Source organism: Chiloscyllium plagiosum, chromosome 16 (assembly GCF_004010195.1).
Source record: "Chiloscyllium plagiosum isolate BGI_BamShark_2017 chromosome 16, ASM401019v2, whole genome shotgun sequence".
NCBI classification, from domain to species: domain Eukaryota; kingdom Metazoa; phylum Chordata; class Chondrichthyes; order Orectolobiformes; family Hemiscylliidae; genus Chiloscyllium; species Chiloscyllium plagiosum.
Genome location: NC_057725.1, coordinates 37,904,266 through 37,921,059, shown reverse-complemented (window position 1 = coordinate 37,921,059; position 16,794 = coordinate 37,904,266). Strand labels below are relative to the sequence as shown.

The window sequence follows — 16,794 nt, the reverse complement described above, 5'->3', positions numbered from 1 at the left end:
ATCTTGCTCTCTTGAAATTTGTTTCGTCAACACATCTTAGACATAACTGTGATTTTGGCTTACTTTCGATTGTGAAACTGGCATGTATCTGTTTGAGAAGTGATTGTGATATTTACTTTGCTTTTGATCGTGGTTGAGTTTTTTGCCCTGGGTTTCATTAGATGACCAAAGAAACTGTTCTTGCTGAAAATTGCTAGTTAAATAGAGATCAATAGTGTGCCATTTTAGGTATAAATTTCAGAAAAAAAAAACATTTTTGTATATGTCACTTTCTTGCCTTTCCTATTTTATAATGAAACAACATTTTTTGAACTATCAGTGAAAGTGATGGAATTGATGTAGTAATTGCTTACTTGTTTAATTAAGCAACTGTAGATTGTGACATTTTATACTTTATTTATGACAGAGATAGACTGGAGCAATTCAGTCATTCCAACTAATATGGTTACATGCATTTTAAACTTTCTAAGAACAGCATTTATTATTAACGAGATGCCTGGGTGGGGGGTACAATAACCTTGAACAAAACATATCATCATTTAAAAAGAAACCAAATACTTTGATAATGAGGACTGTAAGAGCTCCCTAATCGATAACATAATTATTGGCTTCTTTCAGCGGGTATACTTGGTGACAGAGGTCTGTGAAGGCGGAGAACTAAGTACAGTCCTTCATAGAAAAAAACGCTTAAGTGAGAAAGAGACGAGACATGTGATTCGAAGCCTAGCAAGTGCAATTGCTTACCTACATAAAAATGGTAAGAATTCATTGCAGGAATTAAGAAATTACCATGTACTTATGGTAAGTAAAATAGCAATTTTATAATTCTAAATTATAAAATACATAATACGTATTCATTTAATGAAAGCTTATAGTTCCGGTAGTAATTTTAAAAAAAAGTATTTGCAATAACAAAATTATTGAATATGACTACTTAGGAAATGGGAGCAAGTATGGATCAGTGACCCCTTGCACCTTGCTCCTGGGGCTGATCTGCCTCAAATCTATTTTTCTGTCTGTTGTCCATATTTTTTGATTCCCTCACAGATTAGAAATCTATCTATTTCAATCTTGAATATATTTCATATTCTAATGGAGCAACACAGTGACATTGATATTTCCAAAGATTTAGACCCCTCTGACTCTGACTCTGTTTCTACCTAAACACATCTCTTCTAAATCTCTTTTGTTTCATATAGCTTATCTTTCGTCATTCCAAGCTACACATAACATGGGTCAAATAATCACGAGAGCCCTATGCACTTGTACAATTACAATTGTAGTAAGTCTTCCTGTTCTTCTATTCCATTCCCTGGCAATGAGACTACTATGTAATTGAATTTCTTGCTATTTCCTTGGTTAAAAACCCCATGTGGAGTTATGGCAATAGGGTGAGATACTTTACAGATGGTCAGTGTAGACTTGATGGCTGAATGGCCTCTTCTTACAATGTGTTGGGATTCTATGATTCTAACTTTGTTCCTTGTACGTCTCCACTATCTCTTAGCATCAACATTTAAAAGTTTCACACCTTTTTAAAAGAGATCTTAAAATTTTATTCACCTAATAAAATGTTAATGGATCAGAAATGCAGAATTAATGAAATAAACTTTATTCACTTGTTTATCAGTCTCAAATTTTGCTATATTTATGCCTCATGTAATATGACTAAAAATAGAATATCAAGCTATTACTGCATTGCTGTTTGTGGTATCTTTCCTTGTGTCTGTTGGCTGTTGCATTTCCTAAATTTTAAAATTTCACTATACTTTCAAAATATTTTTCAAGCTTTGAGAGGTCATGAAGGTAGTATAAGGAGTCTTTTAGTAAGTCACTGGTGACCAGGGAAATTTTACTAAAGATAACATATCGGACTATCATAACTTGGCTTGCAAAGTCTTGGTTGTTTTTGCACTTTTGAGTTTTGTATGTAGTTGAATCAATGGTGATAGCATGCTTTTTCACTGACTCTCTGAAAGATTTCTTTTTGCTGTGATATTTCTGTCTCACTTGTCCTGTGGTTTCACGGTCAAATTTAAAATTAGTATCAAATGTAAAGAGTACGTCTGTTAGAATCCCAAGCCATGCAAATAGCAATTTATTGCTATTAATACAAACAGTAAACAATATGTAAAAAAATCCCGTCATTTTATCTGTTGAGAAATATTGCTGGAACACGTTGTTGGTTTTCCTCATTGTTCTAAGTTTGTTGCACTCATTCTATTATTTATTGGCAGATATCTGTCAAAGTGAATCCTGTTTTGTTATACTGCAGATTACTCTTTGTCTTCCCTAATGCGTTGTACAAAATTAACATTGTGTGAAGATTAGTTTGCTGAAGATGGGGCATTGTATTAGAAATTTCAGAATATTTTGTAACATAATTGCAATGTGATTTCAATTTTGATTGAATAACCAAAAGGTTGGATACTACCATTTTTACAAATTTGAATTGCACCAAAATATACCTAATATGCCACATCATTGAAAACACCTCTACATTACAGTGGAAAGATGACACACCTGGTTTGTCATCTTAAAAAGATTTCTTGCTGGGTTTACAATTTTCAGAGAACGTTAATTTTCTAATACCTAGCCAAGTGTCATTATTTATGTGAGAGCCTTGAATGTGGAAATCAGAAAGCTACTTGATAGTAGAGACCATCTGAGCAAAGTGTAACATTAAAGGCAGGTTCAAATGAGGCATTCAGGAGGCGTTGTTTCTATTTAGGTAATCTTCCAATGTGCTGGATTACGGAGAAAAGGCAAGGCATTGGCACTAATTATAAATGCTCAGAGAGCCAATACAGACATGTTGGCCTGAACAGTCTCCTTGCATACCATTAAAGTTCTGAGATTCTGTAATCTAATCTCAATCTATAGTCACATATATGCCCTTCTTCAACAAAAGTCAACGACAATCAGGAGGAGAAATATTAGAAATATAACAGCCATTTGCAACTAAAAAGGGAACAAGTTTTAAAAGCTCTGGTCTATACCTAGGAAATAATAATTCTTTGATTTGATGTTATGGTGTTCAATATTTTAAAAGTTTGGAGAAACTTGTAAGTTTTAAAATTTTTGCAGTAGAGGCCCAATTAGAAATATCTTGGGTACAGTGAGCATAGGTGTTTTTGAAATATTCCATTTCAAAATAGTAGTTGCAAAATACATTGACCCAGACATTCTAATTGCAATAGAAGCATTGGAGCTGGTAGACTGGAGTTGTGTGGTGATGCCTGCAGAATCCCCAACACAACATATTCCATTGAAATTCTTTCCCAATGTGTATTCTTCTGCATCTGGAATCTTCTGAAATAATTTATTAAAGTTGGATAATTTGAAGAGTTGAAATAAAATTAAGCTTGATGGTCACTCAGAAAAAGTGGAGATTTAAAAAGCTACTTTAGCTCCTTGATAACTGTTAAACTGAATCTCTATTATTGCTGGAACTGATTCCACATTCTCCCCGCCCGCCCCCCCCCCCCCCACTCCCACTGCCAAAAACACCTGCACCTCTACCTTGCAGCTCGCAACAGCCCTTGGTCCTGCCTTCTAGTTCCTGTACTCTCTCCAGCCCAAACCAGCACCTGACCTACCCTAAGAATATTCATTTATATATCACTCTACTTCGCTCACCCACTTGGAACCCTCCACCCCTGCCACATTCTGTCACCATCAAAGTGAGTTGATACTTTTAATGCCTGAAATTTGGCAACTAGTATCATAGAATAAGGATGTGTTTTGAACTGCAAGGTCTTAGGCTAAGTACATCTTTCCCCATATCTCCGATGGGCTCAAATCTGTACCTGTGGACTTTAGCATTGATAAGCTGGTCTTTTATTGTAGTGTAACTCTACCTCCTGTTTGAGTTAAAGATTCAGATCTATTCTAGAATTTGGGTAGGTAATCTGGAATCTTCAGTCCACTATGTTATTAAGTAGGTGTCGCATTGGATGTTGTGCTATTGTTTTGGTGAAACAGTAAACCCTGTGGTTAAGGCTAATGACAAAGATACCATAGAATATTCTAAGAGCAAAGAGTTACACCGTATCCTATTCAATATTGATCCCTCACCCAGTATCACAAAAATAGATTAACTTTTTTTTCATCCAGTGGCTGTTTGTGAGATCTTGCTGTGTTTGTTTACATAGTGACACTTTCTCTATTTGATGGTTAACACATTTCTTGGAAAGTGCATTGGGATGTCTTCTAGGTGGAATAAGTTAAATTAGTTTTTTCTTACTTTGAGTCCAATTTAAAGTACTTATTAAGAGGCAGTGTCTGAGAGGAATTATCTATGTGCTTAAATATGTTAAATTCAGCAGATTACTTGCATTGCATATGTACATTTTGAATATTATGTGGTCTTTCTACAGATATTGTCCATCGGGATTTAAAACTGGAAAACATCTTGGTTAAAAACAATGAAAGCGACAGTGAAATTGACATGAAACTGAACATCAAGGTAAATGGCATCAATTGTGGAATTAAATAGTTGTTAAAGGTCTGTTTCTGAGGTAAATAAAAACCAATAGAACTTGGATGCTGTAAATCAGAAACAAAAACAGAAGTTGCTGGAAAACCTCAGCAGGTCTGGCAGTATTTGTGCTGAGAAATCAGTTAACATTTTTGGTCTGGTGACCCAGAGTTCAGGGCTTTTCCAGCAACTTCTATTTTTGTTTCAGTTTCTGAGATCATTGGTTCGTTTCTTTCTGGCAGCATGAGAAGAACTTTTCTGGAATGAGATAGGGCTTAGAGTCTGCACATGCAAGTAATAAACTTTCAACTGCCTCATGATTTTAGCAGAAGTTGAGAAACCTGATAAAAATCATCCAGTTTGATTTCAACCATTTCAGAGCATGGATCGAGTAACCAATTTTTTAACATTAGCTAAAGTACCAGCAGTTTCCACGCTGTGACACTAACTCTGTCATCTCTCAACTTGTGTTTCTGTGCTGTCAGGCAGTTTGTTAACAATCCTCAGAAACTGAACATTGAGAAGATTGAACTTATTGTCTTTGTCTAAGACCACAAGCTCTCTATCTTTTCCAATGACCGCGTATTCCTTTTCAGCCACTTCTTCAGTCTGAGCCAGACTGTTTATAGCTGCGGATTTTTACTTAATCTCAGGATGAGCTTCTAAGACTGAAAATGTGTTGCTGGAAAAGCGCAGCAACACATTTTTAGCTCTGATCTCCAGCATCTGCAGTCCTCACTTTCTCCTATGAGCTTCTAATACCACAGCAGCTGTGCCACATAGAGTCCTGGTTTCTATTCATCTTCAATTCAAAGTTAAGTCCACTTCAATTCAAAATTCAATCCAACATATTTAAAACACCTTCAATATTTTGCTGCGTGTAACTTCTTCCTGCTCTTCAAAGTCCTTCCTCTACTCCTCAACTCTGGCCTTTTGTGCATTGCCCTTTAAAATCACTCCAATGTAGAGAACTGCTTTTGGCCTTTAAACTGTCATTCTCTGCAACTTTTTCCCTACCTAAACATTTCATGCTTGCTGATTTGCATGAAGGAATAGAGAGTTGCATATCCAAATAAATTAGGAGGCACAGTTTGTGGAAATGGGAGCAGATGTGAGAATATCTATGGCAAATTGAATTCAACATTGGGAAATATTAAGTTTAGGTTAGCTCAAGACAAGTCCGGAATATTTTCTTAAGACTAGATCTGCGCAGGTGCAAAACAATTGAAGTGCATTCATATACAAATCAATACAAGATAGTGCACAGGTGAATAAGAAATCAAAAAAGTTATTAAAATGTTGCCTATCATCTGAAGGAGATTGTAATTCAGAAGTGAGGGAGCAATTCAAGAGTCTTTCTCAGATACCATTTGTGTATAGTTTTGGGAACTGCACCTGAGCAAAATTAAATTGGCCATGAAAAGGGGTGTAGCACTGATGGATTTGAATGCTAATGGGGCTAAAGGAATGGATTTATAAGGAGAAGTCTGATATACTTTGTAGATCTTTGAGTTTAGAAGGCTGGGTGGATGAACTCATTGAGGCCTTTAAAATAACAATAGGGTTTTCTAGAATAGATACAGAGAAACTGTGTCCTTTACTAGAGGAAACCAGAACATGGGGGGCATAATTCTTCAAATGAGATCTACGGAAGTCAGAAGTGAAATCAAGAAGTTTTTATTTTACATATGCAGTACTGGAAACCTGGAATGCTTTATCTCAAAAGATTGGATGTTGATTCAGTTGACATTTTGTGACTAAACTTAATAAATGTTTCAAATAAAAGCAAAATACTGTGGATGCTGTAAATCTGAAATAAAAATAAACAAAGCTGGAGAAACTCAGCAAGTCAGACAGTATCTATGGAGAAGGAAACAGGTAATGTCTTGAGTCTAGTATAGATGAGTCTCCTTCAGAACAGTTGGATGTTTGTTGGGTATGAGTAACAAGGACTACTGAGCAAAGAGGGATAAATGGAAGAGGTACAGATCACCTTATTCTCTAGTAGAATGGCACAATAGTTGTGAGGGATGGAATGATCTCACCTTATTGATCACCTTTAGGGCAGCATGGTGGCTCAGTGATTCGCACTGTTGCCTCTCAGAACCAGAGACCTGGATTCAATTTCAGCCTTGAGTGACTGTCTGAATGGAGTTTGCATATTCTCCTCATGTTGGCATGGTTTCAGCCGAGTGCTCCAGTTTCTTCCCACAGTCCAAAGATGTACGGGTTAGGTGGACTGGCCATGTTAAATTGTCCCGTAATGTCTAGAGATATGCAAGTTAGGTTGGTTGGCCATGGCAAATGCGGGATTATGGGGGCTGAATTCCAGTGGGATACTGTTTGGAGGGTTGGTGCAGACTCAATGGGTCGAATGGTTTCTTTCTGCAATTAGGGAGTATATGATTCTGTAATTCTATGGTTATATCTGCTTGCATGAACTTGCTTGCTTTTGTAGAATTTTCTCGAGCCAATATGGCACAGAATGAGGGAAATTAGTTCATTGTCTCCATGGCTGGCTCTTTATAGAGCAATTCCGTCAATCCAATCTCCCACTTCACCCTCTAGTCTTGCAAATTTATTTACCTCAAGTTTCCTTTCAAAATCATTTATCATTGCCTCCTCAATTATGTTATCATCTCTGCCTCATATGCAGCTAATTCCAAGTCATTACCACTCAGTGTATATAAAAGTCTCCTCCTCATTGCTGCAAAATCTTAAAACTATGTCCCTTTGTCTTTTAAAGCATCAGCTAATGGGAAGTTTTTTTTATGTCTATGTCATTTAAATCCATAATAATTTTGCATACCTCCATTAAACATCCCTTGTTCTAAGGAAAACAATATTAGATTTTCCAACGTAATCTTATAGCTAAAATTCTTTATCTCTGGAACTATTCCATCAATTTATCTGTATACCTTTTCAAGGACACACATGCTTTCTAAAGTGTGGGGTGACCAAAACTGGTTGTAGTTGTCTATTTTGACCTAATGGGAGCCTTGTAAATGTTCAACACAATATTCCTTCTTTTTTGCTTACTGTGACAAAAGTCCTTGCTTTCTTTAAAACTATTTTAAATACTTATCTCTGCCTAAACCTTTAGTGTTTCTCTTTAAAATCTCCTTTGCTTCACTCAATTCTTTGTCTGATTGCTCCTTTTGACAAAAGTGCCTTTTGTCAAGACAGTTTTTCTGTACCAAAAATAAGTGCAGGCTAATATTTTCTTGTTTTGAATGACTTACATCTAAATTTAGTTTATATACCTGTTGTGTTATGCACATCAATTCTTTTCATTAATATTCCTGATTGAGTAAGCATTTTAGGAAAGGTTTTCCTGGGTTTGTGATCAGATGCCCAGAATAATTGGGTGCAGCAAATCACAGAAAATTGACCATGTCATTATGCATATTCACAAATATATTGTCTCATTTTTCTCCATCTAAAATTATGAAAGTAAATGAGACATATTTCTGAATAGATGTGTATTCTGACCCATGCAGTTTGCCATTTTGAGATTGTTCAGTATCCATTGGTATGAGACCTGAGGGAAAATCTGTTAAATCTGTAGTTATTCATTTGCAATGGTTTTAAATTCACAAATTAAGCTCCTCTTCTTGTCAGAACCAGTAATGTAGATGGAGTGTTATGTGTTCTATCTAGATTTCAATTACAAATTTATACAAATTTAAATAAATTAAAATTTCTCTGACTAGTCAGTTTTAAGCATGATCATACAGTAATGAAGAAATGAGTTCTGCTTCATTGACAAATCATTTAAAAACCCCTGGGTCTCAAGACAAAGATTTTGTGTTTGTACTTTAAACAGTTTCCATCATCAGAGGAGCAGTCTTTGACAGGTAAAAATACTTTGTAAAGATTAAGCTTGTTATCATCCATAATGGAAACTCTACAAAGATTTGTCAGTGAAACACCTTGCTGAAGAATTCACTTAATGGGAGAACTGTAGAAAGTTGATACTCAGAGAAATGCATTGCAGTGTATTCCATGCTATGTTCTGCAATCCGTTCTAAAATGTTTTCTTTACCCAGGTAACTGATTTTGGACTTTCTGTACAGAAAGGGGGTGTTGGTAGTGACAAAATGTTACAGGCAACCTGTGGAACTCCTTTGTATATGGGTAAGCAATGAGTTGATGTTTGCGTGTGTTTCTCAGCAGAAGTTTCCAATTAATATTTCATTTATAACCAGTGCATTTACTACGTTGTACTATTTTGTATGAATAGAAAATAAAATACAAAAAACAATTGAAAGCTATAGTTGTCGTAAAATGTCACTTTTGGCAAATATATTCCATAATGTGTTATATTTATCACTATTATTTCCCAGACTGAAGTAACTGAGACAGAAATAAATAAATATTAACACGAACATGCACTTTCCATCATAATTCTGTGTGGCATCATACCTTGTTGGAGAGATTCCTTTTGCACAACAAGGCTTTTAATGGCCTCAAACAATAAAATTTTATGCTTCAATCATTAATAGTTGAATTTTTCCATAGAAAGCTTGTTAGAACACAATAGACCAAAATTTTGCAAAATGTTATGCTGAATGATAGCATGCTTTATCATAAGGAATAGAGACCATTCAGTATGTAGGAGGAAATTGGATAAATATTTATACTGGAGAAAAATGAGGACAGATCAGGACAAGGTTAGTCTTGCGCTAGCAAAAGCAGGAGCATTTATGTTGTGCACATTGGCCCCTTCTGTACTGTCAACATGTTTTGTTCAATGGTTAGAAAATTTCATTCAGATGTTTGTGATATCGCAATCACAAAAATGTTATTTTTGATTTCAGACCCCAAAAGTGTTTTGTTACATAATTGTTCTCACATCTCCAGTTGTTTATTTTTAATCTAATGCTGTTTAAAAAATAAACCTTTCTGATATCACCAAACTAAAGGGTATTGTCAGTGGTAGATTGAGAGTTTACTTTTGCAATACATTAGTGAGAAATAATACACTTTCAATCACATTTTCTATTATATATTCTACATAATGAAGGATACGTACATGTTGCCTTTTAAACATATTCACTAACATAATGTCTTGTGGCATTAGCCTATTTCTAAATCCTCCCTCCTTGGCAGACCCTCAGGGTTGAAGATGATTTGCTTCCACCTGGGTTGTGGGTTCTGCAGTGATTGAACAGTCCAGTTCTGGAACTGGAGGCTCTGCCATTAGGGCAGCTGGTGTTTGAAAAGGTGAGTGGGTGGGATGCTCTGGATTCTGCACACTGTTTCTGCTACTAGTGTTTGGCCTCCACGTGCTCCATTCGGTGATGCTCAAAGTGGTTGTTGCCTTAGGGGATATGTCCACTCCAGTTTGTGCTCCAGTGCCTCAATACTGAGGATATTGGCCTGGAAGAGGACAGAGCTGAAAATGTGTTGCTGGAAAAGCGCAGCAGGTCAGGCAGCATCCAAGGAGCAGGAGAATCGACATTTCGGGCATGAGCACTTCAGGAATGAGGAAAGTGTGCCAAGGTAGGGAGAAGGGACTTGGGGGAGGGGCGTTGGAAATGCGATAGGTGGAAGGAGGTTAAGGTGAGGGTGATAGGCCGGAGAGGTCAGGAAGAAGATTGCAGGTTAGGAAGGTGTTGCTGAGTTCGAGGGTTGAGACTGAGACAAGGTGGGGAGAGGGGAAATGAGGAAACTGGAGAAATCTGAGTTCATCCCTTGTGGTTGGAGGGTTTCTAGGCGGAAGATGAGGCCAATCTTCTTCCTGACCTCTCTGCCCCCCCCCCCACTCCACCCTGTCACCCTCACCTTATCACCCTCACCTTAACCTCCTTCCACCTATCGCATTTCCAATGCCCCTCCCCAAGTCCCTCCTCCCTACCTTTTATCTTAGCCTGCTTGGCACACTTTCCTCATTCCTGAAGAAGCGCTCATGCCTCCCTGTTACATAATCCTTTTATAAATTTGACTTCTTAGCATGTATAATATATAATTATATAGATTGCTGGGTGCATGACGAGGAAGGCCCATTAGTTGACATTCTGGGGAGGGGGAGGTGGGGGTGTGGGGCACAACATGCAGTAGGAAGAGGTACACACCTGTGTGAAGCGTTTTGAATTTGACTTTCAAGAGATTCCTGAATCTAGACTGTGGATCACGAGTCATGCAGAAACTGGCTCGTCTGCACGAAAAAACGAATACCTCCCCTGCAATGGGGTGCAGTGTGTGATTTGTTACCTTCAGCTTTTATTTCATGCCTTTAATAGTTCAGAGTGCTGGGAATGATCTGAGAATCCCAGTGTTTGACCCTACCTGTCATCTTTAAATGGCTCTGGAGTCTATCTGACTCTATGACTATTGTACATCCTATAATATTTTAGCGAGTAAAGAATAAGACTAGATTTTTTTTCCATGCTTGAGACTTTAATAAAGTGAAGATTTGTATTTTGCAGGGAATGATTTATGTTGCTGACAGCAATCGGCTATGTGCATAACAGTATAACAGTAACAATGCCAACCAGTGGTCAGCAATGGTGTACACTGAAATAAATCCAAATCCAGCAGGCAAACAGGTTTTGTGGGTCAGTTTAAGTTGCTTACCTGTTCTTCTTTGAAGACATTTTTCATGTCCTTCTCATTTTGGTTCTTGATCCTAGAAGAACACCAGATGGTGCTATTATTACTGCTATTCATTAAGCATTGGCTACTGACTTGCACTATAAGAGAAAAAGTATGTTTTGAAAATAACAATGCTTTCATACTGGTTTGCAGTTAGTTCTATTCATCAATTTTCTGGTGCACAACAATAAAAGAACTAGTACTCTACGTAAATCAGTAATTCGATTTTAGAGATGTATCTGTTTCTCGGTTACCTGTAATACCAGATTTTGCAACTTGAACAATGTTTGCTTCATGTGTAGTCAGTAACATTTGGATACAACTCGACTGTGTGGTTAACATGGATTCTTTAAGCAGTTTAGCATTCATATCAAACAAACATGCAAAAGCTTCTTTCAAATATGTTGATTGCTCATACATTAATGCATAGCAGGACTTCACTTCAGATAAGTTTAATTCGCATTGCATTAACAATAGAGTTCTTAGTTTGCTGTATGATTAAGGGAAAATGCATAAGCATTGCAGATGAGACAATGGAATCAAGGTTTCTCACTGAACTAGTCGCTAGTAACTGTCCTTACCATCTATGATTTCTGTTCATTTTTAGTAATAGTTTTAACTGTAGCAGAAGTGAGGAATGGGAGATTAACCATTTAAGCATTTGTATAGTTTTAAGATGTTAAATAAACTGTTCTTCATTAGCTTGCCAATACAAATACTTTGATTATAATTACATTTTCAATGATTTTAAAAAGATACAAAAGTTATTTTCGAATCATATTCTCCCTTCTTTACATGTATTTAGTCAGAATTTCAAACTGCACTTAATCCTCATTTGAACATAAGAAATAGGAGCAGGAATAGCCATCTGGCCCATTGAGCCTGCTCCACCATTCAATAAGATCATTGCTGATCTTTTCATGGACTCAGTTCCACTTACCGTAAGTCTTAATTCCTTTACTGTTCACAAATCTGTCTATCGTTGCCTTAAAAACATTTAACGAGGTAGCCTCAACTGGGCAGAGAATTCCACAGATTCACAACCCTTTAGGTGAAGAAGTTCCTCCTCAACTTAGTCGTAAATCTGGTTCTTCTTATTTTGAGGCTATACCCCCAGTTCTAGATTCATCCGCCAGTGGAAATGACCTCCCAGCTCCTATACTATCTATTCCCCATATCATTTTATGCATTTCTATAAGACCCCCCCCCCCCCCCCCGATCCTGCCATTCTTAATTCCAGTGAGTTCAGTCCCAGTCTACTCAATCTCTCCTAATAGGACAACCTTCTCTGATGGAGGCAATATGTACTTGAGGTACCTTTTATATCATATAATATTACCTGTCCCTAGTTGCTGTTGGTAAGGTGGTAGTGAGCTGCCTGCTTAAACCACTGCAGTCCGTGCGTTATAGGTAGGCCCACAATGGCATAAGGGAAGGTGTTCCACCGACCATGAAGGAACAGTGATGTATTTCCAAGTCCGGATGATGAGTGGCTTGGAGGGAACTTGGAGTGGTTTTCCTATTCATCTGCTCTCTTAACCTTTTTATAGCTGAAAGTGATTATGAGTTTGTAAGGTATTGTCTAAGGAGTTTTGGTGAGCTTCTGCAATGCATCTTGCTATTCAGTCGGTGTTAGAGGGAATGGATGTTGTGGCAATTTAGTGGGCTACCTTGTCCTGGATGGTGTCAATCTTCTTGAGTGATACTGGTGCTGCTCCTATCAAGGCAACTGGGGAGCATTGCAGCACACTCCTTACTTGTGCTTCCTGGATGATGGACTGGCTTTGGGGAGTCAATATTTGAATCCAGGCTATAATGAAGTCAGGAGTTGAGTGGCCCTGGTGAAACTGAAACTGGGCATCGCTGAGCAAGTGCTGATGACACCTTTCATCACTTTGCTGATGATTGAGAGTAAACTGTGTGGTAATTGACTGGGTTGGATTTGTCGTTTTTGTGTACAGGAAATAGCTGGACAATTTTCCACATTGTTGGGTAGATGCCAGTGTTGTAACTACACTGGAGGAGCTTGGCTAGGGGAGCAGCTAGTTCTGAAGCACAAGTCTTCAGTACTGTTGCCTCCAACTGTTTCTTGATATCACATGGAGTGAATCAAATGGGCTGAAGACTGGTGTCTGTAATGCTGGTGAATACTTCAGCCTTATGTTTGCACTGATCATTGAGGATGGGGATATTTGTGGAGCCCCTTACTCCAATGAGTTGTTTAATTGTCCATCACCATTCATGACTTTATATGGCAGGACTGCAGATCTTAGATCTGGTCCACTAGTTTAGGTTCACTGAGCTCTGTCTATCACTTGCTGTTTATGCTGTTTGGCATGCAGATAGTTCTGTTTGGTAGCTTCACAGGTTGACCCCTCATTTTTAGGGTCAAGATTAGAGTTGTGCTGGAAAAGCACAGTAAGTCAGGCAGCATCTGAGGAACAGGAAAATTGACGTTTCGGGCAAATGCCCTTCATCAGGAATAAGGCAGGGAGCCTCCGGGGTGGAGAGATAAATGGGAGGGGGTGGGATTGGGGAGAAGTTAGCTAAGAGTACAATAGGTGGATGGAGGTGGGAATGAAGGTGATAGGTTAGAGAGGAGGGTGGAACAGATAGGTGGAAAGGAAGATTGGCGGGTAGGATAGGTCATGAGAATGGTGCTGAGCTGGCCGGTTGGAACTGGGGTAAGGTAGGGGAAGGGGAAATGAGAAAACTGGTGAAGTGTTCTGAGGTGGGAGATGAGGCGTTCTTCCTCCAGGCGTCGGGTGGTGAGGGAGTGGCGGTGGAGGAGGCCCAGGACCTGCATGTCCTTGGCAGAGTGGGAGTGAGAGTTGAAATGTTCGGCCAAGGGGCGGTGGGGTTTATTGGTTCGTGTGTCCCGGAAATGTTCCCTAAAGTGCTCTGCGAGAAGGCGTCCAGTCTCCCCAATGTAAAGGAGACCACATCGGGAGCAACGGATACAATAAAATACATTGGTGGATGTGCAGGTGAAACTTTGATGTATGTGGAAGGCTCCTTCGGGGCCTTGGATGGAGGTGAGGGGGGAGGTGTGGGTGCATGTTTTGCAATTCCTGCGGTGGCAGGGGAAGGTGCCAGGAGGGGGAGGTGGGTTGTTGGGGGAACATGGACCTGACCAGGTAGTCATGGAGGAAACGGTCTTTGCGGAAAGCGGATAGGGATGGGGAGGGGAATATATCCTTCCTGGTGGGGTCCGTTTGTAGGTGGCGGACAATGCAGTTCACGTGGAGGTTGGTAGGGTGGAAGGTGAGGACGGCGAGGGGGGGGGGGGTTCTGTCCTTGTTGCAGTTGGAGAGGTGGAGTTTCAGGGCGGAGGTGTGGGATGTGGATGAGATGCGTTGGAGGGGATCTTCAACCACATGGGAAGGGAAATTACGGTCTTTAAAGAAGGAGGCCATCTGGTGTGTTCTGTGGTGGAACTGGTCCTCCTGGTAACATATACGGCGGAGGCGGAGGAATTGGGAATACGGGATAGCATTTTTGCAGGAGGTAGGGTGGGAAGAGGTGTAATCCAGGTAGCTGTGGGAGTCGGTGAGTTTGTAAAAATTGTTGGTGTTAAGTCAGTTATCAGTGATGGAGATGGCAAGGTCCAATAAGGGGAGGGAGGTGTCAGAGTGGAATGTGTTGGTGAAGTTGATGAACTGCTCAACCTCCTTGCGGGAGCACAAGGTGGCGCCGATGCAGTCATCAGTGTAGCGGAGGAAGAGGTGGGGAGTGGTGCCGGTGTAACTACAGAAGATGGACTGTTGTACGTAGCTGACAAAGAGACAGGCCTAGCTGGGCCCCATGCGGGTGCCCATGGCTACCCCTTTGGTTTGGAAGAAGTGTGAGGATTCAATGGAGGAATTGTTAAGGGTGAGGACCAATTTTAGGTATGATTGGTGCTGCTCTTGCCATGCTTTCTTGCACTCTTCATTGAAACATGGTTGATCCCCTGGCTTCTCTTGCGGGAAAGGCAGTAGAGCAACAATGGCAGGAATTTCTGGGTGTAATTGAGGACACAGTACAGAGGTTCATCCCAAAGAAAAGATTATCCGGTGGAGATGGGGATTAGTGGAGGTTGGGGGGCCGGGGGTACTGGACAGCCATGACTGACAAAGGAAGTCAGGAAATGTATCAAAGAAAAAGAGACAGCCTATAAAGTGGCCAAGAGCACTGGGAAACCAGAAGATTGGAAAGGCTACAAGAACAAACAGAGGATGACAAAGAGAGAAATAAGGAAGGAGAGGATCAATTATGAAGGTAGGCTAGCCGCTAATATTAGAAATGATAGCAAAAGTTTATTTCAATACATAAGAAACAAATGAGAGGCAAAAGTAGACATTGAGCCACTCCGAATTGATGCTGGAAGGCGAGTGATGGGAGATCAGGAAAGAGCTGAAGAACTTAATAAGTACTTTGCGTCAGTCTTCACAGTGGAAGACATGAGTAATATCCCAACAATTAAGGAGAGTCGGGGGTAGAGTTGAGTCTGGTAGCTGTTACAAAGAGAAAGTGCTAGAAAAGCTAAAAGGTCTAAAGAATTTTAAATCTCCTGGCCCCGATGGGCTACATCCTAGAGTTCTGAGGGAGATGGCTGAGGAAACAGCGGAGGCATTGGTTGCGATCTTCTGGAGTCAGGAAAAGTCCCAGATGATTGGAAAATCACTGTTGTAACCTCTTTGTTCAAGAAAGGATCAAGATAAAGGATGGAAAATTATAGGCTGATTAACCTAACCTCGGTTGTTGGTTAAATTCTAGAATCAGTTGTTAAGGATGAGATTTCTAAATTCTTGGAGGTGCAGGGTCAGATTAGAACAAATCAGCATGGATTTAGTAAGGGGAGGTTGTGCCTGACAAACCTGTTAGAATTCTTTGAAGAGGTAACAAGTAGGTTCCAAGGAAACAGTGGATGTTATCTATGTAGACTTCCAAAAGGCCTTTGATAAGGTGCCTCATAGGAGGCTGCTAAGTAAGGTGAGGTTCCATGGTGTTCGAGGTGAGCTACTGGCATGGATTGAGGATTGGCTGACTGACAGAAGGCAGAAAGTTGGGATAAAAGGCTCTTTTTTGGAATGGCAGCCTGTGACAATTGATGTCCCGCAGGGTTCGGTGTTGGGGCTGCAGTTGTTCACTTTATATATTAATGATCTGGGGGCATTCTGGCAAAGTTTGCTGATGGTACAAAGTTAGGTGGACAGGCAGGTGATACTGAGGAGGTGGGGAGGCTGCAGAAAGATTTTGACAGTTTAGGAGAGTACTCCAAGAAATGGCTGATGAAATGTGAGCAAATGTGAGGTCCTGCACTTTGGGGAAAAAAAATACAGGCAAGGGCTATTTTCTAAACAGTGAGAAAATTCATAAAGCATAAGTACAAAGGGATCTGAGAGTGCTCGTCCAGGATTCTATGAAGGTTAACTTGCAGGTTGAGTCCATGATTAAGAAAGTGAATGTGTTGCTGTCATTTATCCCAAGTGGGTTGGAATCTAAAAGCAGCGATGTGCTTCTGAGACTTTATAAAGCATTAGGAGGAGAAAGTGAGGACTGCAGATGCTGGAGATCAGAGCTGAAAATGTATTGCTGGAAAAGCGCAGCAGGTCAGGCAGCATCCAAGGAGCAGGAGAATCGACGTTTCGGGCATGAGCCCTTCTTCAGGAATGAGGAGAGTGTGCCAAGCAGGCTAAGATAAAAGGTAGGGAGGAGGGACTTGGGGGAGGGGC

General features: G+C 39.7%; 1 protein-coding gene across 10 annotated transcripts in view; it reads left to right on the top strand.

Moving 5' to 3' along the window:
* The window catches only part of stk33 (serine/threonine kinase 33), a 166,739-nt gene that overhangs the window by 93,433 nt on the left and 56,512 nt on the right, over nucleotides 1–16,794 (top strand). For all 10 annotated transcript variants that reach the window (XM_043705845.1, XM_043705842.1, XM_043705840.1 and 7 more), the window contains 3 exons: nucleotides 619–757; nucleotides 4,380–4,468; nucleotides 8,530–8,617. In XM_043705845.1, coding sequence (XP_043561780.1) covers nucleotides 619–757; nucleotides 4,380–4,468; nucleotides 8,530–8,617 — 316 coding nt within the window. The remainder of the gene's footprint in view (nucleotides 1–618; nucleotides 758–4,379; nucleotides 4,469–8,529; nucleotides 8,618–16,794) is intronic.